At 35.0% G+C, this 16462-nt stretch overlaps 1 protein-coding gene across 2 annotated transcripts; it reads right to left on the bottom strand.

The window, feature by feature from the left end:
* Nucleotides 1-1989: 1989 nt before the first annotated feature.
* LOC149794200 (uncharacterized) lies at nucleotides 1990-16212 on the bottom strand. 2 transcript variants are annotated; one of them, XM_089966538.1, is made up of 7 exons: nucleotides 16059-16212; nucleotides 15669-15710; nucleotides 8087-8125; nucleotides 7473-7658; nucleotides 5584-5733; nucleotides 4150-4333; nucleotides 1990-3352 (listed from the first exon to the last, which is right to left on the bottom strand). In XM_089966538.1, the coding sequence occupies exons 6-7, from the start codon at nucleotides 4331-4333 to the stop codon at nucleotides 3087-3089; spliced, it is 450 nt and encodes a 149-aa protein (XP_089822664.1). In that variant the 5' UTR covers nucleotides 5584-5733; nucleotides 7473-7658; nucleotides 8087-8125; nucleotides 15669-15710; nucleotides 16059-16212; the 3' UTR covers nucleotides 1990-3086. The 2 variants fall into 2 exon arrangements, with proteins under 2 accessions (XP_089822664.1, XP_089822665.1); XM_089966539.1 differs by lacking the exon at nucleotides 16059-16212 and having other exon boundaries at nucleotides 15669-15872.
* Between the last annotated feature and the right edge of the window lie 250 nt (nucleotides 16213-16462).

Here is a 16462-nt window from a genome sequence, read left to right as displayed (position 1 = left end):
CTTTCACTTCTCAGTTTTCTCATTGCTAACTTTGTCTCCTTTAATTCCTTTATCATAAGCTACCTCTTCCTTTTTGATACACACTTTCCTCCTGTTTTTAACTCCCCTGCCTAGTTCCAGCAGAGTTATCTCTCTTAAATGCAATGGAGTACCTGGTTTTGTCCTTGTCAAATTGACAATCTAACATTGTTCTCTATGTACTATTGTCAAAGTGATTAAAATACCAAAATCAGTGTCCAGTTTCAAATCATGATTGGAGAGCTCAGTACCTTTTGGGATTCAAATGTCTCCAACCTTCTCAGGATTATGATTTAAAGTATATGCTAGTTAATATTTTTTCCAATTTAATTTGACATCCTTTGTTAGAATAAATCAGCTTTTGTATTGAGTAAACGTTTTTTCTGTATTGTATATCACTATCATCAGTGGACTTCAGTGTTTCAAAATACTCATGAACGTGTGTGTCTTAGAACCAGAGGAATGTGTGCATAAGAATTGAGGACCAAGAACTAACAATCAGAGAACTATGTCTAAACTATTTTTCTGTGGACCACATATATTATGTTTATTAAATACTTACCATAAGGAGCCTCATTGGCCAACGGAATACAATGCTGTGATTTTAATCATCTTACCAAAGTTTGGCTGGTCAGCTCAGGTAAGTTGCTGTAAACATTCTTGTGTCTCAGGTCTTTTGTGGAACTTAATGTATTTTAATTGACATGATCGTAATTTCATGCCTAAGATTTTAACGCAAAATGTATCCTGAGATTGTGAACAATATGTACTCAGTAATCTAGTTATCTATTATGCAAGTCCCACTTTCTGAATACTATCCAGCACATCCTTTTGGAGAACTATCCAGTACCTGTTCTGATCACATACCATCCAATATGCTGTGTCTAGTTACCAATACTTAGTCATTTCCTATCCAACAACCCACACCATATCATCATAATATCCAACGAAATACGTCGGATATTAAACAAATATCATACCAGAAAAGGTAGTAGTGTTTGTACTAGTACTATTCCAAACAATATAGCATCACACAGATAGGGGGTAGAAGGGGCTTTTATGTTTAGTTTGGTTGTGAACAGACATATTCACAGAAATTTTCAAACCTACAAACAAAAATACATAAAGTTCTAATGTCTATGAGTAGTATCTCTCTTTTAGACTAGACCTGGGTGGTCGTGTAAAGGGCCGTTGGGATTGTTAACAAAAGATTGCTTTACACATTGTGGTGCTATACAGTTTTGTATTTTGCATAGTGTTAGAATTTGAAAGAAAAAGAATTTCCCCGGGTTTCCTCACTGGTTATACCTGCTATTTATAAAGGGCCTTGTATATCTTCGGTATTGTTCAAAGAACTTTTAATTCCCTTTATTTTGGTGTATGATTGGTCTTACTCCAGATGTGTACCTTAAAAAAAACTGCTAGCTCCACGTGGTCATTTTCACTTCCTGAACTTCAGAGGTAAATTGTGAAAAAAGAGACGATAACTTTTTTTTACATTTCATATATTTGGTAATTCATTTATTGCGCTTTCAGAATCTGGTATTGTTTAGTTTGGCCAAATTCATTTTCCGTATTTTAATAGCTGCTGAAGATATTGTACTTTAGATTAATTCTGTCTGATGTTTTAAGCACAACTGAACAGTTATTTTAGTAAGCAGTGTGCTTAGATCATGTGCAGTTTTCACAAGTACAATATCCAAAGAAATGTCAGCCCCATTACATCAAAGTAGCATACGTCACTCTCTTAAAAGTACATATTAACTGGTAAGCCCCCCTCCATAGCACATCACAGCTCTTCCCCACAAACGTGTCCTCCATTGATATATATATATATATATATATATATATATATATATATATATATATATATATATATATATATATATATATATATATATTAAATCATGAAACATGGGTTATGGCTAAAGATAGCATTTAGAATACAATACCTATGGCTGTAAATGAAGAATATACATTGGTGTGTTTTTGCAGCGGAAATATCGTACACTCTTTGTGATAGCACGACTACTACTGCTGATAATACCGCTGTTTCAGAGGAGAATGACCTCATTTAGATAAGGCTTTGTGCCATTTCCTACTGTCTTCGCAAGAATTATTGCCGGCCGCAGTACCAAAGTCAGTTTTTATATCTCACTAAGCGTGTCCTACTACAACAGTAAACGCAGTTTCTTCCCTAAAGACAAACACTACTAGTTTAAAAGTGTGCTTAGAACCTTAAGGAGATCGCGTCTTTTGCTTTGTACATCGATCGTCCTGGAAGCTATCATCGTTGCATCGAAGACGAACACGGACGTACAAACATTCCGAAGAGACTATTTTGCGTTTTGCCAGTGGTGACCTAAAATTATGATTACTTGCAGAGATGCAAGCAAGGACAACTTCATACCAAATTTAGAGTAAAAGGACTTAGCTTCAGCTATCTCTTCTGTGAGCGCTTCATCAGACATTGTGTATTGGTCAGTAAACGTATATGTAACCTATGGACGCGTTTAACAAAGATTTCTCCCTGTTCCCATATCTAACAAGATAGAGATCTGATGTTAATTTCCAATTGTGCTTATAATCACCCATATATTAAACCTATGTACAATTTTAACATTAAATATTCCCTTGTCTCCAGACTCCCACAAATTTAAAGGTCTGGTATTAATTTCACATTGCCCCTAAATCTTGGCCTAATATTACAGTTTCGTTCTGGCAAGGATCATAAGACCCTTTTTAAGATAGGACTCCCTTTTATCCTCAGAGTACCATCCTATACTATTGATGTTTTAGATTTTATAAACATTTTCTAATAACTTTTATTTGTCATTATTTTATTAGACACAAAAGGCGCGATCGCACCATCTGACGTCAAATCTCTTGAACATACAATTTGATAAGTGATGTGGCAACGGATGCATAATGGTGTCATCCCGTCATTATGAGTTGCGTTGTCAAAGGTTGATTGTAAAATCTTTAAATAAAATGATATCTAAACGAGAACATTTTATGCGTTACAATTATAACGTGTCGCGTCATCACATAAGAGGTTACTCATTCTTTCATCTATCTGCCAACGTAATGGCCGTGATGTCATCAACACATTGTTTTAGCGCAATGAGCATTTGCATCATCATTCCGTTAGTTACAGCTTCCTTTCCAGAATAATTTACGATAGGAAATATTCTTTCTTCGGGAACATCAACCATTTTGCTGAAGGCCTCTACTTTCCGCTCCACAGTTTTCGAATAGTAAAGATTACTAAGATCATGATAGACTTCCTTGTCCAATTTGTCACACATCGTTAGAAAGGCAGCCACTCTGATATCTAGGAAACAGAAACCGAAAAATCTTTAGAAACACTATTAACATCATTAGGATAAAGTACTTTGATACAATTTTTAGAAAACTATTTTTGAACTGGAGTAAAAGTTTATGAACAAAAGTAACCTTAGAACAACGTAATCAATTGATTAGCAATTGCATATATCTTGTGTTAGAGTTCCTTTTGGTCTCTTTATGTTATTCGAAAAGCGACACATTTATATTTTAATCATGAAATATTTATCCCAGATCTCACTGGGACGATATCACATTTTTACATTTATCCAATTGTCATGAAAAATATAGATTGCCTAGCATCATTTTTCACCTGATCGGGTTTGTTCTGGAAGGCTTCATCTGTGTACGCTTTAGTTACGTTAGCTACACCAAAACATATGAATTTCAGGTGCTGTTTGAGAAATGTGTTTTGGTGTTAAAACTTGTGTCTCTATTTATTTAATATACATTTTGCGTACTCAGTGGGCACTGTGTGACTAAAATGGTCATGTGAAAATAACTAAGTTTATTATAAAATTTTGCAGGAATGATTTTGAACCTCCGAACTCAAATACCACCCGCGTACTCAGGCAAACACTTGCAAGCATCAAGGTGTGTTTCATACTTAAATTGCATTAAAATCATGGCGGCCTTCGCTTGCTTTATTATAAAAAAATAACTTTATGTTTGTGTGCAAAATTCTGATGTCTAGTTTCTTTAAAGAAAACCCACGGTACTTCATTAACAGCTTATGTTCCCAGAAAACATTTATATATTTTCATCAAAAATATGAAAACTCCTTACCCATTTCATAGGAAAACCGACGGATTTCACGTAAATTGTTGTATATCGTCCTGTGTGAGTCAATCGAGTCTCTATTTCCATCATCAGGAACTTTTGTTGCGTCAGCAACGAAAAATATATACGAAGCTTTAGATTGAAGTTTGATTCTTTCATTCCATTCACTGTCCGCAATGCTAGGATCCATCTGAAACAATGACAATACAATAATAAACATTCATCTGCACCTATGATATTACACTAAACAAAGGTCTAATAACTCTTAAGATTCTAATTTCATCATAAATCGTAAAATATCCGTGTTAAACTTATCTTCCGAATTTAAGGACTTACCATTTTACACTATATGAAACATAGTGAAAGGTAAATGGTCAAGTTGATCCATCAGATCGCTTCAACAGTAATTACATTTTTGGTATATCTTGAAACGTTCAAAGGAAATTTGGCGATCATTTTAAAAGTATCAACTGAAACCGATAAAAGTATAAAGTAAAAATGTTCCTATATGCATTCTGGAATCACATGTTTCTGTATTAATAACAATGAATACTGTAGTCAGTCCGAAGATGTACGGCATTGAAACGCCTAAATCAGGGTTCGGCAACCTATGCCACGCGTGCCACAAGGTGGCACGTCAGGAGGTTTTGTGTGGCACGCGAAGGGCAGCCAACAGTGTTACTCTCTTGCTGGTGGCACGCGCTCGTTCATTTTGTAATTAATCCGGAAAAAGTGGCACGCTATGTAAAATAGGTTGCCGACACCTGGCCTAAGGCAAACTGACTTGACTTAACTTGCAGCCGAACCGTAAAGGTGCACAATTTGAATGCTAACACAAAAGAACGCAATGGTACTCGTTCTACAGCAGGCAATTGTTTCATGGCGATGAAATTACTATTTCTCGTTTTGTTGATGAATCATATTCCCTTCCTTCTAAGATGAGTATATCTGGTTTTTCATACAAAATCAACACTTGCGTTAATGCAATATATACTTTTATTCTTTGAAGTGTCGCTTCAATTCTTTGCTGTGATTTCATTTTATTTCAGGTAAGTTAGAATTAAGATGACGACCTTATTAATACATGGTCTTTTTGACTATTTGAAATAACTGCTAATTGAAAATATCCTCTAAAATTGAAAAAAGCAATTTTTATGTCCCTGTAAGCAGCAGTTTCGGATGCCAAGTTTTCTGCAAAACAAAAGCAAAACATAAAGCAGTTCTACGTCAAATGGGATGTCGATTGCACCTGCAAGAGTTAGTTTGCAAGATATCCTTCTTTACGTGCTAGAGGAATGGAAAATAAATGGGTGTTGGTTTCAACAATTTTGTTATTATCTGATTATCAGGAAGTCGCTTTGGACTGATAGCGAGGATTTAAATATATTGGATGTGTGGCAGTGATGATTCTGTTTATATTAACGGTGTAATTTTACGAACTGTTTCTTTGTTGTCAACTTTTCCTTCTATGCACGCTCGTACAGCTGCCACTGAGGCTCCAAGAGTACTGCTGCCACTGAAGCCTCGAGTGTCGGCAAATGCGAGTGGTATTTCCTTTTCCTGGTCATTCCACGCTTTGTACACTGTGTACTGCAAATTACAAAGCAAACGTTTAAGTAGAAAACATTTCACCAAATATGTATAAAACTATTTTTAACGAACACTATGGAAGAAATCTCATGTGTATAAGATTACACACCGGATACGGAAACCCCTATGCGATTCAAAAGACCTAGTGAATATATATATATATATATATATATATATATATATATATATATATATATATATATATATATATATATATATATATATATATATATATATATATATATATAATTGTTCGCTAGTTTAAAATTTTTAATTTTTTTTCCTTCAAGTTATTGTAATGTAATATTGTATGCTGGACTTGACCTTGTCCAAATTTGAGTTCATCTGCGCTTCACCTGATTGGGTTTTTAATTTTTTTTTTATATTTCATTTATGTCAACAACTAATACATAGCTAAATTATTCTCTACGAATACATCGTTAAATTATTCTCAATGTACGAGCTTATTATCAGGATTATTATTCCGGTAAAAAGAATTAGTAAATATGTTTTTTTGGGTCGGGGTTTTGGAGTTTCCTAAGTGAATTTAACAGGTTATTGTGTTGTAAATAAACAAGGCTCATTAGATCATTCTAGAAGTTATTTTCCATTAGGTAATGTTATTGTTTTAGAAAATGCGAATTGCGACCTGAGGTCGAGGAGGGAATTACATAATCTTGTGATTGGGAGGATTTGGTCATTTGTGCTTTAACACCTAGTACCTTCAAGTTGTACTATGTTGTGACTAGTTTGGGCTGAATTTTATTTTCTTCAAATTATTGAATTCAAGTGATTTTCTCTGGAAATACAAAAGTGCTCTGATAAAATTCTTGGATAAAGACATTTATTGGAATTTATAATGCATTAAAACCTGGAATTATATTACTGTGATCCAACAAATTCCGTTGACATATCAGTACTCCATCAACTATAACAGACACGTCATCTCGTAATAATATAGAATGCTCCTGTTCTGCTGTGTTACACAGGTTTGAGTTGTTAATTGCTGCTGCTGATTTCTCTCGCGTTGATGCATTTTGGTGCTGGTAATACAACCCTCAAAATAGTCTAATATGAACGAACTAATCCAATACAGTACAATAGGGCAGGTGTTACCGATAAATATAAGGGGACATCCATGTTCTCAGAATATATACATCAACGTCATCCACGATCCAATTCTCATCTATACAGTGATTGTGCGCACGCCACTATAATTAAACTCAACAACAAAATCTATACAGTGCTGTCGGTATTTAGTTATTTAATGACATTCTTACTACTGAAGTGCTTTTATCGGTCGGCTGTATCTTTAATGAAGCTGTACAACGCAGGACCCGAGAACCGAGTGGTATAAGGCGGTGGCCTTTACACATCACTCACACATCTCATCTTCGTCGCTTGAGGTCGAGTCTCAGCTCGACCAACGTGTGTATGTGAGAAGGCTTGTCAGTAACCTCCGGTGTGTTGGCTGCTCTTCCCATGGTTTTTCAGGTTCTTCCTCTACCAAATATACCGGCCGCCATGTAGAGTCTATCAAATGTCAAACTTGTTCGGTAGACCTTACATCTATGACTAGGCCAGTTGACAATAAAAGGTTAGATACACTGTCTTTTAAATGATATCGCCAATACAACGTTTGAACCAGGTATATGTTAGGAACACAAGAGCTGCACTATGTAAAAGAAATTATCTTAACATAGCTTAAGCCAGTTAATGTTGTTTTTGTGTCACTTTACCCGTATCGTAAATTGTTCGTTCCCTCCACCATGGTCAGCAACATTTGCATAAGAGCCACTGATTGCTGCCAAGCAGTTGTTGATTAATGATGATTTTCCCTCTGAGGCACCACCGCAGACAATTATTTGTATCTGGTCCAGCGAATCCACACGTAGAATGATTTCGCTTCTCAGCTTCGAAACGGCCTGTAGAAAGTTTCATACCTTGTACGTGTCTGCATTCCATGATTATTCTAAAATGTACCCTAGAGTTTAATTTCTTCAAGGAAACTCTAACAAAATTGTTTCAGACGTTATATTCTCACTCTGTGTTCCTTTTAACCCGTTTCAATTTTTACATTTATTCACATGCTAAAAAGAATCCCCAGGTTTAAAATTAAATTTAAATACATAAACATCTGTATGCAAGTAGTGACTCTGATGAGGGTGAAATGATTAAATAGAGTCGAAAGCAAAAATTGACATGGATGCATAACTGTTGCTACGTTTCGGTGCGTCCCCCAATGTCACACTTATTATTGAAAAATGAACTTTGCTTATACAGCAAAGGTGACTAAAATAATTGATAATGCTCTTTCAGCCAACTATGCAATGAAAATAAGGACCATTCTTACCTCTGCATCCCATTCTTGATATTTATCACTTCTCCATCTCTGGAAAATAAATATTTAAATATATGTACATTTTGAAGTTGTGACCTTGGTAGAAAATCTATTTCGTCGATCGACTGATTTGGTGAAATCAGGAAGCGTCCCATGTCAATAAGTACAAGATGGCATTCCATGAAACAGATACGACAACCAGAAAATAAGATCTGTGCAAAATTACCAAACTAAGATGTAGCAGAATCAATCCCTAATAGGTAGGATGCAAAACTCCCAAGACAACTGAGTGTAGTAAACGTGTTCATAATACCTTTCGATGCAAAACTCCCAAGACAACTGAGTACAGTAAAAGTGTTTATAATTACCTTTTGAATAAACGGTTCCTAACTTATTTCAAAAACTTCAATTTAAAGTTGATATCCTGATATTTTGTACAAATCAGATTAGTGTGGGTGGAAATACATAAAAAGCAAAGGATAAAACCAATGGATACCTGGCAGAAAAAATAAATGTAATCGTAAATGGGACAAAAAATTAACCATCATCAATCTGTATTTCCTCTTTTCAGAGATAATGTTACACACATAGTAAAACGGATACCAACATAAGAAAAGGTAATAGAGGGGAAATGCTTTAGTTATTTACAATGAGTACAGATGAACATGAGAGAAGTCTCTTAGAATGGCAGATTTCCTTTTAGGATTCTCATATGAGAGCACTATATGTATCATAAAGTAAGGCGAACTCTTCATATAGAAATGGAGACACCTTATCTCAGGAATGGCCACCAGTAATAACTGACTATTTTTTACTGAATGTTCTTCCAACGCATATAACAAGCAATCTTGGATCTCCAGCCATGTCCAACATTAACATGAGGTTTTATTTTCTGCTTTCCCTAAATAGCTGAAAGGAAAGGGTTTTGTCGTTACTGTCTTCCTTTCATTTCAGCACTAACCCTTTTAGTTGTTTCCTGTTCCAAATGGCATACCAGTCCAAGTGGCTTTCGATATTATGCTAGAACCATATGTATACGTGCAGAGTCTGCACATTTTCTCTTCAAAATCTCAAGGATGGAATTTTGCCAAAACGTATCCGAGAGTGCTGGTTGACATAGAACGTTGTAGTCACTTTATTTCTGGCTTCTTCTTGGAATGGTGCGATCGTTTCATCACGGCAAACGATTTAAGTTTGATTGAACTTAGTTACCTCGTTTTCCTTATATATAGAAATCATTTAGTTAAATATTTAGCCGCTTAAGATGGAAACATCTATCCTAGATCACACTTCATGTCGGAGATTTACTTACAGTGATTCGAAAATACGAATTATACAAGACTTATGGATAGACTCGAGAATACGATGCCAGCTATATCTGTCATGAGAATGAACATTAAGCTACGGAAAGAAAAACGTGAAAGAAAAGGAACTTCTTGGAGAGGAGAAATCATATCCAGAGACAAACGTAAAATGCCTGCAATGGTTGTCAAACAAGAGCATTGAACTTTTGTGTTCAGAACGTATACAAAATGTAAAAGAAGAGGAGAATGAGAAACTTTCAAAAGCAAAAGAGACATTTGAAGAACCAATTCCGTCTATGACATTTGAAAGGAACGTAAATGAAAAGAAAAGAGGTGGACATTCCAGACACAAAAGCAGTAGCAGCAAAAATCCATTTCAGAGAAGAAATAAAAAGAATGATATTTCTAAGAAGAACAAAACGGAGACATTGCTATTTATCTGAAATGTCATTGTCATCCATTTTTAAGAGAAAATATCAATCAATATGTGTATTCATGTCTTGAGTGGAATGTTTGTTTATGAATCCCAAACACACAGAGCTTTGTTGTGGAGGGTTTCATGTTTCATTTGGCAATGATTGAGTAATATCCTTTCCTGAGAGGTATGGGTAACCCTGAAAAGACCCGTTGGGTTTGGAAACAATAAATGCAGTGCTCAACATCAGTTTCAATGGCCTTAGACCTTTCCAACGTCCAAGACCTTCTGAAGCTATGTCGTCTCAGTTATAGTCAATGTTACATAAGGTTTATACATTTTTGATGTAACGGGCTGTTTCTCTTGGGTTTTTCTAAAAGGCTTTAGAAAATCATCATATTCTGGCACTAATGGTAGTAAGGCAGAACAGAGAGGATATAAGTATCCATATTAAGTGTATGGAGACTCTTTGTCTTCATTTCAGCCCCGTGTTGTTGTACTTGCATTGTTCCTAACCTGTGAATTGTATAAACTCTTAACAAGTTAGGGTACATATACCAAAAGTAACATCCAAGCTACCTCACGTATATCAAGCCAATGCGGTCCATCATAAGGATCACCGATGTACGCGGCAAGACAAGTGTGTGACTTAAGAGAGTGTTAGAATATGACCTGCAGCGAGTAGAAGCTTCTACAGAAGAACAGTGGAGCAGTGTTAACAATCTATGGTTAACAAGCCAACGGTCCTTTTATGGTTACCTAGATATCTCAGACGCATAGATACTACTTAATCATGTTTGCATGTTTGTCTATGTATTTTGTCTTATCTTTCATACAGGAACGCAAAGCCCTTCTCTACTCTTTTTCATGTGTGACAGTGTATAAGTATGAGAGTGTGCTTAAGTGTGGGTATTCTGACGCTTTTACCCTAACAACCAACGTTGGGTCCTTAGGATTATCGTGGTTGAAGAGTTGCTTTTAGTATGTATGTATGTATGTACGTACGTATGCATGTATGTATGTATGTATGCATGTATGTATGTATGTATGTATGTATGTATGTATGTATAGTCAGTGCTTTTCACATTACCATTGCCCTTGTCCTCAGAATATACCACCATATTCAACCCACGGACATTTTTAACATTAGCATTCCCCTTATCCACAGAGGATCATTCTTAGTGTTAAACCTATGGGTTCATCTTAAATTTTCATGGTCCTCAGAGGGTCTTACTTTTAAAATAGCCTTCCCAATATTAAATTCCTATTGATCCCAGAAGGCAATTTCACCCCCTAGATTGTCCCCCATTTATGCTCTCTGATCTTATCTTACTAACTTACTCGTCATTTTCCTGGAGCTGTGACAACATTTCTCCAATGCCATACGAAATGGTTTCGGTGTCTGTAATAAATGTTCCATCCTTGCCAGCATAAGTCAGAACCGGTACTGATGTCCAAAGCGTTTTTTAGAATATCACAAAATTCGTGATGGGTTTGTGACCAAGTAAAACGTTTAATTTTCTGCCGAGACAAAGGTAATGAGCTGGAGGCGAATTCTTTACTAAATCGTCTGTATTAGGAAGCTGTATCCAGGAAGCTTCTTACTTCCACCATATTGCCCGGTTAACATTTTCTACCTTCTTTTGTATCATACAGTTTACCATGTTCCATCTTTCTTAGTCGCCAAGACAATACGGGTATTTCAGAGCCTAAAACTAAGTTATATAACATCTTCTGCAAACATACAGTCATCTCTTTTTGAGATAATTGTAATATACGAGGAAGTAATTCGATAGGTTTAATGTCGCCGATGTATATCACTTATTTCATTTATGTATTCACAGGTTACCAGGTTTATCTACTTTTGAAACAATTTCAGAGAGAATATTCTCTACAGCCTGTATTATCCCCTTATTCAATGGGATCGGTTTAGACGACAAATTCACTATGGACATAACCACTTTCAAATTTTCGGATTTCATTATACTTAGACTCTAGTAAAAACAAATTTCTTCTGAGGAGTGTTTCATTAGTTAGACTACACCTCCGTTTATTTCCATTTTTCTTCCAGACCACTCCGGCGGCCTAGTAGTTAGAGCGTCCGCCTCGGATGCGAGAATGGAACCCAAAACCGAGTCATACCAAAAACAAAATGGTACTAACACCTGCCTGGCGTGGTGCACATAAATAAGCGGTTAGTATTAGGACTGGTCGGCCTGGTGTCAGGATAATGTGACTGGGTGGGACATCATGCTATATGTCTGCGGCATGACGCCCCATTGCTAGATATCACTATAAACTGCCACACTGCAGACATAGTAACGATACGACCGAAAATATTGTTAAATCTACGTTAAAAATCCAAATCACACACACACACACACACACACACACACACACACACACACACACCATTTTTCTTCCAGCTTCCGAATAACAAACATTTGAAGTACAACGACAAATCGAGAAAAGAAAACAGTAGAAGAATAGTTCATTTCTGTAAACTGAAGTTGCTACCTCATTAAAATAAGAAGCAAAGTCTTAATTCCACTAACTACGTGCGGTTTAGTTAAAGTAAACAATTAGCAAGTAATAATGAAGGGATAGACATCGACATATGTAAATAAAATTTATTCTGACTTTTTTCTTGGCAGCTCCTCTTGCACCCTTCCATTCGCCACCCCGTCCCCGTCCCCTCTAATCTAACCAGCAACACAACAATGTATTATCAGTTTTCTATTTTACAAAAAATCTTAATGTAAAAAGCATCTTACTATCATTTCTCTATTTAACTGAATGCCACCATATGTAAAATATAGATGTTGTGGGCAATTATAGAGGAAACAAGATATATTTTATATTAAACAAAATAAAAATATGCCTCTGTGTACGAGTTACTTGAATGAAACAGAAGCGTCAAAGCTAAGCTCTTGACTGAGAGGAATTTATAACCACAGCCCTCCACACTTAATGCATCCTTTATGGAATAAATTGAGGCAAGAACTTATTTTGTTTATTATTATTATTATTATTATTATTATTATTGAAACATTAAAGTTAATAAAATCTGCTTATATCAGTGCTCCAGCTAGTTAACAACGTAAGACCTTGCCCTTGCAAAAAACTCTCATCATTGCGCTTTACTCAGTTTTTCATGGCGGCGAAAAATGTAAATGCGCTTGTGTAATGTGATTACTACCATATGAGAATATTCCAATATTTAGATTCAAGCGCCTTATATAGTTCTATTGTCTGAGAATAAAGGACAAAATTTGATCCTAAACTGAAGCAATTTCATAAAATGTTGTTGTAGCTGTGGTCTTAACGCCATTTTTCAGCACATGAGAAGCTACAAATGGCGGCCAGAATAAATGGTGGAGAAAGAAGCCGGGGAAAAACCGCCGACCCACGGGAAGTTACAGGCAATCTTTCTCGCATACTCACATAAGCTGAGCTAGGGACACTAACGCACGTAGACAGTTTCATCAAATTGTATCTACTATAGAAAGATGGCACCCCTAAATCATAGGGCACCTTAACAAACAATTACATATGAAAATAAATATTATTGCATGTAGTTACTAAGAAGAAGTCATAACATGTGATAGTGAAAGATATGGAGATCTAGTTTGCAGGAAAATAAAATATTAATAGTTTTTCAGCATTATCCATGTGCGTTGTTGGAAAGTGATCGAGTAGCTTATTATTTAATAAACATTCCTTATGTGAAACATGCACAAAATTGTGTCTGTGCGATGCATTTTTAAATTAATAAGCATTAAATTATTGTGGGAAAAGTACATTTATCCAGATTATTTTATTGCATTTGATGAGACCTTAAGGAAACCATCAGCAACTCTTTGCATCATATCTTCATTTTAAAAAGATTTCCTTCAAAATGTAAAATATACTGGGAAACACACACAAAGAGACAGAACAATGTAAACATAAAATAAATTCTGTTTGGAAAGAATGTAAGGGACAAATATTAGTTGCTTAAGGAAAAGGTTATTATTCAGTGATCTATACATTAAATATTTTTGTTCTAACTAGTTCATGTTGTCATGAGATGTTCCGAAAAGCCTTCTGTGTGTAGTTCGATACAGGTTCTTCAGCACTGCTAAACTTCCAAAATATACATGTCACTATATAATAACCTAAAATTTGGCTCTGTGATATCGAGAAGCTGTGTTAAACAACATTACCTTCATCTCTACTGTTAATTGTGCTACTTTTATGTGATTAAAGTGGATAGTGACTGATAGATAATTGTGATTTTGACTAATAATCTTGAAAACATGCCAGCGATGCTTATCAGTATCTACGATGAACATTAGTACAGCTCTTTACAAATAAGAACATATGTGGTAGTATCATTAATTCAATATAATATGATACATTTTGCATTAACATAATGCTTATCCATTTGATTTCTTATCACTTTTTAGTTACAACTGATTAAGAAACAATACAGTTTTTGAAAGATCTAGGCCTAGCTAGTGTTTTAATAAACAATTCTCAAGGACAAATCGTCATAAAACAGGAATCAATGTCTTTTCATTCGACACAACTTTACAGATCTGATCAGAGAAAACTTCATTCCAGCATTTGGCTTCTGTAATTAGTGTATCCCATCTGCCATACTATTGCACAACTGTAAGGCATGCATTGCTTTTAGTGAATTCCGCTTATGTAACTACCCCTCCAGTAGGAAAATATGCTCTTTAAATATGTTGTGAAATTTGATGAAATACCGCTAATCCGCTATTCACATTTTTTCAAACATATGTAAAAGTAATTACCATTTCATTAATAAATATAACAATGATATTACGATAGTTGGCCATATATGTATATATAACTTGTGAAATCAGCAGAAAATTTATTTACCTTTTAAAAAATACAAAATATGACATAATTTAATGGCAGATGAAGAAGTGCACAAATAAGAACAACTGGAAAGTTCCGACGGAAATGTTATTCAAGTTGTTTCAACGATAGAATTTTCTGCTCATCTCCAAATCTTAGATAAGTTAAAATTAGCCTTCCTAAAGCCTGCGTAATCAGTAAAAGATTTATTTATCTTTTAAATGATACCAAATAATTATAGCAAAGAAAAATTGACAGATGTACCCAATTTATCATGCTATAGTTGCCATTTATGCAAAATGTAATGAACTGAAAACATTGTTGAGTCTTCTTTCTATTTGTTTAAATCTTTTTTCCATATCTCTAAACACAGACAGTTAAATATTCATAAATAAAGGTAACTGTCACTCTTATATTTTGGTTTAATGATTCCTGAATTTTTGTTTCCGTTGATGTTGGAGGGTGAGTAAGGCGTTACAATAGCGCTTTTTTCCGATTCGTGAAAAAGATTGCGAACTTCAGCAAAGGTACTAACTGTATAAAAGGACCCACAAGTAACAGAAGACAATGATCAATATGTTCGAATTTTGTAATTATACATTGGTGCGAAAAGGTGGATGGTAAAATGAAACTGGGTAGTGGCAGTAACTCAGTTAAAATAACGTCGAAGTTATAATGTAAGGGCGCGAGTTCAATACACGTCTAGGTCAGCCTGAGTCAGCTGCCTCAGCGTGGCCTTGAGGAAGACACTATGCTGCCATTTCCTTAGCACAATATAGACAATAATGTGTTAAAAATTTCCTTTGAAGCCGAAAAAACCAACAACAACAAAGGAAAATGTTGGCTTCCATTACAAATATTGGTCTTAGCAAACTTGCGATATGAAATGGTAATATTGTTAATCGCGAGTTTTTTTATATTTATGTTTTTATGCTTATTCATATAATTTAGAAGTGCTGTAATCAAACGACGTGTAATCCGTTGAATATTCTAAACTATAACTTACCTTTTTCTGTATTTCGTCCGATGACTTTCCGACTGCATCATTCTATAAAGCATACAATCCTGTTACTTGGGATGACTTTGACGTTTCAATGACAACAACTGTTTTTGCATATTAGCACAAGTGAGCTGTTCTTCAATCGTTTAAAAACGAGTATCATTTCGAAACACTATTAACAATTTAACACCTTTTCCATGAAAAGATAGTATCAAGTAAGCTTTTCTTTCATTTCAGTTAGTTTGTTCGTAGTGTTAACGTTTGAAAGCAATTTATATGCTAATAGCAGAGTGTACCATATCTATGACTTTAGTCCAGAATACTAAGCGATAATAATCCGAGATAACCAAAAAGAAGGTGGAGAAAAATAATAAATATGCCTAATACATTACCTACCTTCTGCAGAATTTCGTCAGACGCCTTATGAATCTGGCACGAAAGAGTACATAAAAGACAGGCAAATACAATTTATAGTTAATTTTCCGGATATTTTAATATATTTGCTTTAAAATTTGAAACAAATAAATTCTAGAAACGTGATTGCGAATATGAAAATTGATATTAATAAGCTGTCTTATTCTTCAAAAATGAAAAACAGACCAGAATAGTAAAGAAAACGTTAACCATTAGAGTCATCGCCGAATCCATCGGCCGAATAACTAAAATCAAAGTACATTGCATATGTTCTTTCCAACTCATTGTCACTTTCATATGAATAGCGAGATTATTGTGCTGTACTAGCAGAATAGAAAATTTGTAAGTAAATTGTTTTTCTCCGAAAATACATATCAATGATATTA

The sequence above is a fragment of the Sinohyriopsis cumingii genome, chromosome 8, assembly GCF_028554795.1.
Source record: "Sinohyriopsis cumingii isolate HCF-2022 chromosome 8, ASM2855479v2, whole genome shotgun sequence".
Classification (NCBI taxonomy): Eukaryota; Metazoa; Mollusca; class Bivalvia; order Unionida; family Unionidae; genus Sinohyriopsis; species Sinohyriopsis cumingii.
The sequence above is the reverse complement of the archived record's forward strand: the minus strand, read 5'-3'. Positions and strand labels throughout refer to the sequence as shown.